Source organism: Dromaius novaehollandiae, chromosome 3 (assembly GCF_036370855.1).
Source record: "Dromaius novaehollandiae isolate bDroNov1 chromosome 3, bDroNov1.hap1, whole genome shotgun sequence".
Lineage (NCBI taxonomy): Eukaryota > Metazoa > Chordata > Aves > Casuariiformes > Dromaiidae > Dromaius > Dromaius novaehollandiae.
In genome coordinates, this window is record NC_088100.1 from 66,636,933 (window position 1) to 66,647,427 (window position 10,495).

Below are 10,495 nucleotides of genomic sequence, written 5' to 3' on the forward strand. Positions count from 1 at the left end.
AGTGGTATTGCTCTCCAGTAGATCTCTAGAGCTAGCACAGTGCAGAGTACACTTGCTTCATGATTTAGATCTACTAAATATACTAATTTATACTAATAAATTATACATACCTGTAAATATTTGATATTGAGAACAGCTGGCACAGAACCACTCACATCAATACTATTAAACTTTTAAACCTCTTAAACAAGGTAGTTCATGAAGGCTGCCAGTACTGAATGGTCTCTAGCCTGCTCTAACCACAAACTGTGCCCAGGAATTGTTTGGGAAAGTGCTAGTTAGCATAGGCCAAAACCATACTGGAGTCTGTTCCAGCAGTTTGACTGTGTAGACGGTCAAGTGCCAGTGCTGAGGCACATTCCCTGGCACTGTTTAATGTACTAGTATAGACATAGCCAAACAGGATATTCCACATATTCCTGCAAGTCTGTTTGTGGCAGTAAGATCAAATGTATATTTTTAAAATAAATTATTTATTTTCTTTCCTTCCCATAACATGGGAGAAGCAATTTGTTTAATGCTATGATGGTAGAATAACTTCTGGTGGGAAAGAGTGGAATATATTATCGAAAGAAAATTAAGTTAAAGTAACAGCATTCCTTTGCTTTTAGTCAGTGTGAAGCATTCAATGCTTGTCTTGTCCTGTAGGAACAATTTCATCGTTTACCTTTAGCTTTTGAAAATGTCAAAACTTAAACAATTCAAAGCCTTTCCCATGTTAGTTAATGTCTCTACTAACAAAATGTAGAGCTATGTGGTAACTTTGTATAATATGTGCATGCAATTCTTTAGTGTAGTTTGTTTAAAAAAATTTTTACCCCTAGATTTTGCTAACACTAAGGGCATTCATGGCCATGTTACACAGAGCTTTTATAAAACTTTCGTATATTCCCATATGTTTCCTTCCACAGGTGGCATAATATAGAGAAACCATTTCTCCGTTCTAGTTGTGTGTATAATAATGTTTGATTTTCCACACATAAAGTAGAAATAATAATGTGACATTTCACATGATTTTTATGGTCTTAAGAAGAAGTCTTTGAGGATTTACATTCTGAATATCTTTACTGTATTAATGGGGCAAAAGATCATCTGTTTTTAAAAGTCATTTAAAGTAGCACTTAGTGTTTTTTAAAAGTAGTACATTTAGTAATTAGCATTGTTAAAAAAAATTCTGTTTGCCATCACTGTTTGTATGCACCATGTTTCATTGATTTCATTGAAATATTCTTCAATTTACTGCCTTGCATTTGAGCGATTTCATAAAAAGGAAAAACATCTAAACAGAAATGGCTATCAATACTGTTATTTTCATTCTGAAACTGGTTTTCTTTCTCACCATGATTTTCAGCATCTCTAGTCAAATTGCCTTTCAGTTTTCACTCTGTTTCTCTTGTGAACCAGATGGATCGTGCTTTTTGACATTAATTATGGATTCCATGTCTGTCAGATTTCAGTAATAAATATAACCAGTGTGCTAGTAGTTTTGGATTAACACAGGAGCGGGTTTGTTTCAGGATAAGTACAGTATACTTTTTCCTTTTTAATTTTGGGGATTTCAGAGCTTAGCCATTAGAATATGTAAGTTTAAGTTAGTTACTTAAATAGGCAAACTTTTGGGGTGATAACTTTGATTTAAGTATAGACATCATCATTAAGTTTTGTGTTATTTTGAAACTTTAAGAACACAGAGCTATTTTATTTCTGTTCTGTTTGTCCATTGTGAGGTGCTGACTTCAGTGGGAGCTGAGGCCACTCAGCACATCAAAAGATCAACACCCTTACTGTGTAAACTTTGGTTTATAAATCTGAAATTGTTAACTTTTTTCCCCTTAAGTTATGTCATAATAGCATCTGAAGTAGATTTCATAATAAATAAGGCTTTATGCCAGCAAAACATTAATGGAGCTCATACTGTAAAAATAAGATTAGACTGGTGAATTTAGGCTTCCTTCCAATAAATTAGTTGAATACTGGACTGATGCCTTGACCATTTTTTAAAGAATGATTTTTCTAGTTTCTTTTGGCATCGTAACGTAAAGCAACTTTGAGGGGACCTTGTTCTTTTTAATTTCTTAAATATGTTCACTAATGTGGTCATAAATTTACCCCAGCTGCTTTTAGTCTGTGACTTTATTTAGGTTACAAAATAACCTAAGTGTACGCTTGTGTTTATGCACGAGCTCACGCATGTTTACTCATGTATATGTCTTTTGAGAGATTTAAAGTGGCTTTGCAAATTCAGCGGTAAACTAATATACATTGCAGTGATAACGATTTCACTAAATTGTCATGTGCCTCTATTCATCAGTTATTTTGTGGTAAGATTTGTTTATCAAAGGTGAAAATAAGTAGTCAAGACTGTATTTTTAAAATGGATAAAATTAATCTTAAGAGCACTTACCCTCCTGCTTATTATTGGTTGTGGTTGTTTTGAAAACCAGCAAACCAATCTAGTTTCACGTGCTTTCCATTTTATTTGTTCAAAAGCTGTCGTTAAATAATAAGATTGAGAAAAGGAAAAGCAAATATAATAGACGTTTTCTGATGAGAACTGAGATTATTCAGTGAATGTTCTCACAGTATTGCTAACAACAGAGTTTTATTTTAAAAGAAAGTGATCCAGCTAATCAAAATTGTACCAGTTAAAATGCATTTAAATATTTTCATGTACTTGCTTAAAGTTAGAAAGCTAAGCTTAGATAGCTTAGCTTTTGTTTAACCGATTTTATATTAAAATCTGTGGTGCGTTTAAAAATGCATGTGTTCTTAATCTGTGAAATTGTTTATTGCTTATAAAATGCTTTGTGGGATACCTACTAAAAAATGCATAATAATATTTAGTATTATGTATAATTATTTAAACGTGTTTATAAGAAGCTGTCCTTTACAAGCTGTGCTGAGAAAACATGAGTAAAGGTTTTAGAATTTGTTCATAAGTTTTTGGAATGGCATGGGATTAGCCTCAGGACTCCCGGAGAATTGGTGAGGGGAGGGAGGGACATTAACGTAACCATACCTTATGTTATGCACACATCAGTGATGCTGGTCGCATACCAAATGTTCTGCCACTTGGAGCCTAAGTCGCTAATGGCCTTTTAGAAAGCTGAATGCATGTGTGTGAGGGCTACAGATTTCCCAATGTTTGAACCTCTCTTAAGAAAATACTCTGATTAATAAATGAAAGTTAATTGTTTTATACTTTATTATGAGAATGTTTTTTGCTAGTGTTTTGCACTATTACAAAAATGGGAACATTTACTGTTGTTTCCAGTCATTCAATGTAAACAATGGAAACATAAATACTAATTGGATCAAACAGAAATATAAAATGTGGGGTTTTTGTAAAAAAAAATCCAGTGAGAAATGTTTCTGCATCTTGAGAAGTTATTCCAGTTGAGAGGGAACAGTTTCTGACTGTGAGTGTATTATTCCTGACAGAGAGAGCAAAGTAATTATACAGTCAACACAGAAACCACTGTCCTTGTTTCTTGCAGATTATAACATGATAACAGCTAACTTATTGTGTCTAAAAAACTCTCCTTTGCTGTCTTTAGATGAAGAGCAGATCTTTCTCAAAGGTATTGACTTACTCATGAAAGGCACTGTGTCATATAAATACCAGTGCTTTGAAAGGTTCTCTTACATTTTTCAAATGGCAGCAGCAAAGAAGTTGAGCATTATATGAATGGAAAGAAGAATTAACAGAAGAAACAACATAGCCTGGATTTTGTAATACTACTGCAAATATAAATAACAAACATATAAATAATCTGAGGTGAAAACTCAGTCAAATTTGTTTTATTATAACTTTGTAATAATTTTGTTTTTGCAGGGGAAGTCCATTTGACTCCAGAAGACTTTGCCAGAGCTCAAAAATATTGCAAATATGCTGGCAGTGCTTTGCAATATGAAGATGTGAGCACTGCTGTTCAGAATTTACAGAAGGCCCTCAAGTTACTGATTACAGGCAGAGAATGAAGCCTTTGTCCAACAGATTCATGTCTTTTGCCTAAAGAACTAACAGTTTATTATTGTACCTGTTAGGGGAATGGAGTTATACAAAAGTTCTCAATTCCATTTCCCATGACAATGAAATCACTGTTTCAATGTCAGATTACCAATTAATGGTGCAGTAGGAATCTCAAACAGTTTTCATTTTCGGCTCAGTGGAGCTAGAAATATATGGATGCAGTGGATTGATATAAGCAAAATACTGAAGAATGTACTGCGAACACTGCTCAAGAGTTAGAATTCATGTTGCAATATTTAGACTACTGGAGGGGGAAAATGCTGAATCTGTAAAACCTTGAGCAGACGAGTGTTCTGTTAAAATTCTAAGTTTGATTTTATTATTTCGAACAAATATTTAATAAGTATAATAACTTTGCAATAGTAACTAAGATTAGGGCTTTCCTTCTGAAATGAGAGCATGTGAAAGGTCTGACAGATCCACAATGGGAAGGATTTCTTTCAGTATGTAAATTATTTTGATATCATCTGAGATTCAAGTCAAACTTGAGGCAGACTTGAGGGCGTTTATATTTTGTTTTAAAATTCACTGGAAAATCATGTCTTGATACTTCAGACAGCCATTTTGATGGTGTTTCAACTCTGTCTCCCACAACTTTATGAACTGCAATGTGTAGTCTTGATATTGGTTCTTGCTCCTTTTGAATGAACACTTAAAATTTTGTATATGTATGAGTAGTTAAGAGAAAGTACTAATATTAATCAGAGATAATCCTGAAACCAGAAGACAGAGATTCTAAACACTGTGAGCTTTCAGGGAGATTTACTTCACAGCTGTTTCGTCTCTTTAGTAGGCTGAATCATAGACCAGTTTTTCAACAATTACTGCAGTCAATCTCTGGTATTAGTGTTATTGAGCATGGTGTTTCCAGTTAATATTCTCTGTCTGCTTTGTTGTGGAGACTTTTTGGACTACAGAGTTAATTAAAATGTCTTGGAAATTGAATTTCAGGTCTTTATAAGGTCTGTCCTTGCAATTATAGAGCTCTTGATTGTTAAAAATCCATCCATGCTGTCTGATTTATGTAATACATTTTAATGTCAGATTATCTAGTATGTCTTTTTTTCCAAGTTGCCAGATGAAGTATGTGCATCCTTTACGGCTGCACCATTTTCCAGTGACTAAAATATACCTGATATTTAAAACAAGAAGAGGAGGAAAAGAAAACCAAACAAACATAAGGATGCATTAAATTTACCTGGTCATATCCTATTAAGAGAGCAAAATCTACTTAACAGCAAATTCGAAAAGAGTAGTATGAAATTTATTAATGTATCCTAAAGCATTTAGCTGAGCAAGATTTAATAGATAAAACAGGTCTGGTATTATTTTTGTTTTGTTTTATGCTGTGGGATGGTATGCTAACCTGGACCATAGTTTGGATTAGATTTGCATTGGTTTGGGAAGTTTAGAATTTTAAACGTTTTGGACAGTAATGCTCTGTAAACGTAGGCAGTGAGCCTGTGTTTTGTACAGTGCTTTGTGCAAGTTAAATCCTTCAGTTAGCTTCGGTATCAAACTGAATTACTGTAAGTTTTTCCATTTATATTATTGTGGGGTTATGCGGTGATTTGAAAAGCTGCATTTTGGGTAAGGGAGGATGGGGGACATTCATCCGTGTAGAAATATATATTGCATTACTATAACAATCATGGTTTCCTTTCATTTGTGGATCATACTGCTATTTATAAACATTAGTTTCAGTCTCCAACACCTGAAGGAGGAAGGTCAGTTTTCCTGTTTCTATTTATAAAATAATTAAAAGAATTTATGGGCTTTTGTATTACACAAAAAATAAGCAAGATATGTTATAACACTGTATTAATTAGAAGCTTTTCAATTACAGTTGATTTTTTTCTTAGAGATTAAGTGATGTGATAAGGAAGTAAATAACTAAGAAGGCTGCAAACTAAATTTAAGTATTTCTTAAAGAGTATAACAGATTGTTTGTTGGTCATGTTTATGTTGAACCTCTAGAAAACCGGAGAATCACCAGTGAAAAAGCCATAAGCAGTTTGAGTGAACACTTACAAATGTGCAAGTTTCCTGTGTCTAGAAAAAAATAAAACAACTGTCACTGAATGGAATGGAGATGAAAATCCTTGTACAAAACTTGAAGAATTTCATGGAGAAGCTATCTGGATGTTTTTTGTTAAAAATGAATTTTAGAGAATTTGCCATATAAAATTCTCGTGAACTCTGGAAAATTAAAGATACCATGGTATGGAAGTTAGCATTAGGGTATCTGAATTAGCACATTGAAGAATTTTATTTTATTTAAAATTATTTTGTTCTGATTATATTTTTAATTAGTATATATTAGTTATAAAATTAGTATATTAGTTATAAAACAGTTCACCATACCATGTTTGAAGCCAGCTATTTAAGCTGCTGGCATTTGATGCAATGTAATTCTTTAGGTTTTTTATGGATGCTGAAAGCATTTGTGCCACTCTGTTTGACTTTGCTTAGAGTTCCAAGTTTAAAGTATTTGTTGCAGTTGATTCAGCTTGGAGAAAAGACCCAGTGTTTGTAATATTTTGCTCTGTGAATAAACACTTTCTTTTTGAATATTTATCATCTAAACTGGTGCCTAAAGCAACTTGTAAATAGCAAAGAATAATAAATTGCATTAAGTACAGCCATGTTTGGGACAGCTTGAGTGTGTCAGATAGCCTGAAAGTTCAAAACAATGTTGCAGAACACTCAGGAGAATGTGGACAGATAGCCTGTAAATATTCTAAATTCGAATTTGTGGCAGACACTAGAATTTATGGCCTTATTGCTAAATACTGTGTGAGCTTTAAGTGCTGAACAATTGATTTTACAGCCCCTCTGAATGATAAATTGGCCACCTATAGTTCCCTCTTAAACCAATTCCCAACACATACACATCAGTTGACAACCCCTTTCCACTCTATTTGGCCTTTCTCTTTTTCATTATGAGTTATCAATCTACTTTGGTGTTTAAAAAACGAGAAAGAAACGTTTTCTTCAGATATTCCATGTTCAATTTTGCTATTTATGTAAGATATTTTAGTAAATCTGTTCAATGTTTGTTTTTTATAAGGTTTTTGGTATTCTTTAGTATTTTTACAGTTTTCTCTATACTTCCACCTATCTGCAGGAAAAGTTCCCTATTAGACTTCAGAATTCCTATAAAATGTTTTGGAAGGTATCTTGCAACTTCTGTATGAAATGGAGATTTTTTTGAAAGTGTTCTAATTGAATTTACTAGTACTGGAGGTGTTCCTTTAAGAATTGTTCCAGTCATTTCAGGAATTTTTAACGGATGTCTATTGTAGGTGAAGTTTCAAAGGCACACACTTAGGTGTGATCGTATTCCAAGATGTGATCCTAAGTGTAGTATATGGTCCTATATTGTCTACCAGACATTAACAATAAAGAAACTTACTGTGTGAGGTAAGTGTGTTTGTTTTTAACATAACTCATGTAAATTCAGTGATGAGCCATAAGAATGCCATCCAAAAAATATAGTTAGTACATTGTTTACAAGTATAGGAAAAGTGTCAGATAGGAATACATAGACACTGCTGACAAATGTTTGGGTTTAATGCTAAACACTTAATGCACTAATATAGTGCCAGAGGTTAGCTTTTAATTGTGTAGTATTCCAAATAAGTTTGCTTTTCTCTCTTTTCATGTCAACAATAAAATAGGAGCCTGATTTAAAAAAAGAGCACATAAATTTAGAAGAAGTTTTAGATTTACAAAAGGTAGAAGATAGTTTCTGTTGTGGTGATTTTCTGATTGAGATTGCAAGGCACCCTCACTTATGAAATGATTCTTGTTTCTTTTTAAAATACTCTTTGTTCTGCAGTTTATGGAATTAGAGCCTGGATATCTGGATTTTGGAAGACCTAAAGTTTTATGCTAAATTTCTAAACCACTAGTGCATCCTGATGTTGGCAGCAGTTGTTTTTCACAATCAGAATTTCTGAATTCTTTACATTTTAGAATTTTAACCAACTTTGGTAGGCAGAACAGCAATGTGTCTCTTCTTTCTTACTGTATTGCCACCTTTCAGTGCACAAGTATAATCGCAGCAGAACTGAGGACAACACAAATTTGCATCCAACATTTCACTATCAGCAAGAAAGGAGTTAATGTCATGTTGCTGGCAGAGCTCTTTTTGGGTTATGAGAGTATTGGAACGTTTCCTCTACGTAAGGAATTTACAGTCTGATCGTAGAGGTGGTTCTGAATATTATGCCCTAAATTATCTCAAAATAAGAACTTTGTAAATAAGAGCATCAAAAACAAATTTGAAAGAGAGTAAAGGCATGTGCCAGTGGAGAAAAAGAAATTTCACTCTCCTCATAATGGGAGAGGGCACAATAATGACTGCAGAAGAAAATGGAAGAAATATCTTGACTCTCTCCCAGAATGCTGAGAGTGTGGCAGTGACTGCAATGAGGTGTTAGCTGTTTGCTGGGACAGGTTTTCTTTAGCACCTTGAAAGAGACGGGGAAGAAGCTTGAGCTTAAGGCAAAAGATTACAGGAAGATAGTTAAGGTATCTTAAGTGGGGAGGAGTGCTAGAATTTCAAAAATATTTTTTTGCTGCAAACCGTAGAAAAAGTGTAAGATACAGTACAGGAGAAAGCTGAGCTATTTGGGACAATGAAAGTAGAGACTATTTGAATTTAGCTCTAAAGGGGAAGAAAAAATATAAGTCGACAACATTCTGATAATGGGGAAGAGCATATCTTCTTACCCTTGAAACTAATGTGCTCCTTAAAAAATGTCACATTCCTTAAATGATTAAAATTGGTGGTAGGTGGGAGCTCTTTCTGGAAAACATTATGAAACTGCATAAATAACTGCATTAGGTACAGTTTGTCCTTAAAAGGCTACCTCCCAATTTTGTCCTTTCCTCTTGATTTGCTTCCCTTTCTTCCCTTTCTGTATTTGCTTTGTGGTTTTCCCATAGCTAGAGGGGAGATTGTTGTGATTTAATACAGTGCTGAGGGTGGGTAATAGCCTACATGTTTAGAACTTCTTGGGTAATTTGGGAAGATTAACAGGTCTCAGTTTTACCAGGTGTGGACCACAGAGCAAATGCAGAGATTTTACTTCCCTCCTGAGCTTCAAAGGCTCCTTGGCAGCAGTACAGCTACAATATTTGCGGGATGATGTGTGGAACTTAAGTACACTGTCAGTCATATCGCCAGTCAGTGCCCAGCTTGCCCAAGTGCCCAATTCTTGGAGTTCAGAGACAAACTAAACTCAAAGGACAAAAAATAAACATAAGAAACTTGAAATGTTGTCTGAATTTTTTTGTGTGTGTCTTCTGTAATCTGCTCCGTCACTTGGTATCATATTTCAGTGAGGAGGGCAATATTTGTTGGAACATAGTCATATCTTTTGAAATAGAATATAGTCAGAGATTTTGAATTCTAAGGAAATGTACACTTAAAAACTCGGGTTAAGTGTAGGGATGTCTTGATAAGCTGTAACAAGTTAGCTCTGGTACTGGAAGGTTGTCAATAGCAATGCAAAGATCCATGTTTTCAGATTTATTCTATTTCTTGGCAAGGTTTGCATGCAGTAGTTAATTTTTTTAATAAGCCAGTTCAGAGATCCTCAGAGTCCAAACTATTTCCCTTGTGGTTTGACATCTTCTGCCAGAAGGCACCACTGCAAGAAGAGCTGATAAATATAACACTGTTGATAGGGGTTAATTTGAGTAAAGTGTAAAAACTGACTCTTAAAAGTTGTCTGATTATGTAAAGGTTGTTTGGGGAGAAGGTGGTTCATTTCTATGAGTTGTCATCTTGTTTTTCATATTAATAGCTTTTGTAAGTGTCTTGCCCTCCTTGGAATCAGATTTGATGCTTCACAGAAATCATAGCTTCTGTTAACTGATCAAATATGGGCCTCACTAAAGAAACTGGGGAACAGTAGATGTGCTAGTCATAAAGATATGAAAACTTGAGGTTGCAAATTCTGACAGTGATTTGTTGGGTTGGTGAAATCATCTACTTCTCTTTGTCTCAATTAACCCATCTGTAAAATGGGCTTCTTTAGATTTAACACTTCTTAATATAGTCAGGATTTCTTACTTGCATTTTAATCTTGACTAGAAGTTTGAAAAATTTTTAAAAAAGTGCTAGAGTATATTAAAATTATATTTTGCTGTGCTCTTTGGCAATTTCAGTGGCTTTTAATATTAATGTGGTAGAGTAAATGCCTGAATTTAGTTAAAATCTGAGACCTCAGAAAGACACAACTGGGTATTGTCACTGTGTGTTTTGTTAATGCAGACTTTACTTCTGTAGATACATGTATTCCAAATACATCTTCACTTCTCCACCTGACATCTTTCTGTAAAGTTCCTTTCCTCTGAGTACATACAATACATGGTGTTACAATTTTGAGGGCTTAATTACTCTTTAATCAAGGAATTTTAAACCTTATTTTATTACCTCATGATTTGGCT

The 10,495-nt window shown here is 34.1% G+C and overlaps 1 protein-coding gene across 2 annotated transcripts in view; it reads left to right on the plus strand.

Annotated features, from left to right (window-relative positions):
• VTA1 (vesicle trafficking 1) overlaps window positions 1–7,455 on the plus strand; it is a 46,752-nt gene extending 39,297 nt beyond the window's left edge. For both annotated transcript variants that reach the window (XM_026119928.2, XM_026119936.2), the window contains exon 8: window positions 3,836–7,455. In XM_026119928.2, coding sequence (XP_025975713.2) covers window positions 3,836–3,981 — 146 coding nt within the window. In that variant the 3' untranslated portion in view covers window positions 3,982–7,455. The remainder of the gene's footprint in view (window positions 1–3,835) is intronic.
• The last annotated feature ends 3,040 nt before the right edge of the window (window positions 7,456–10,495 follow it).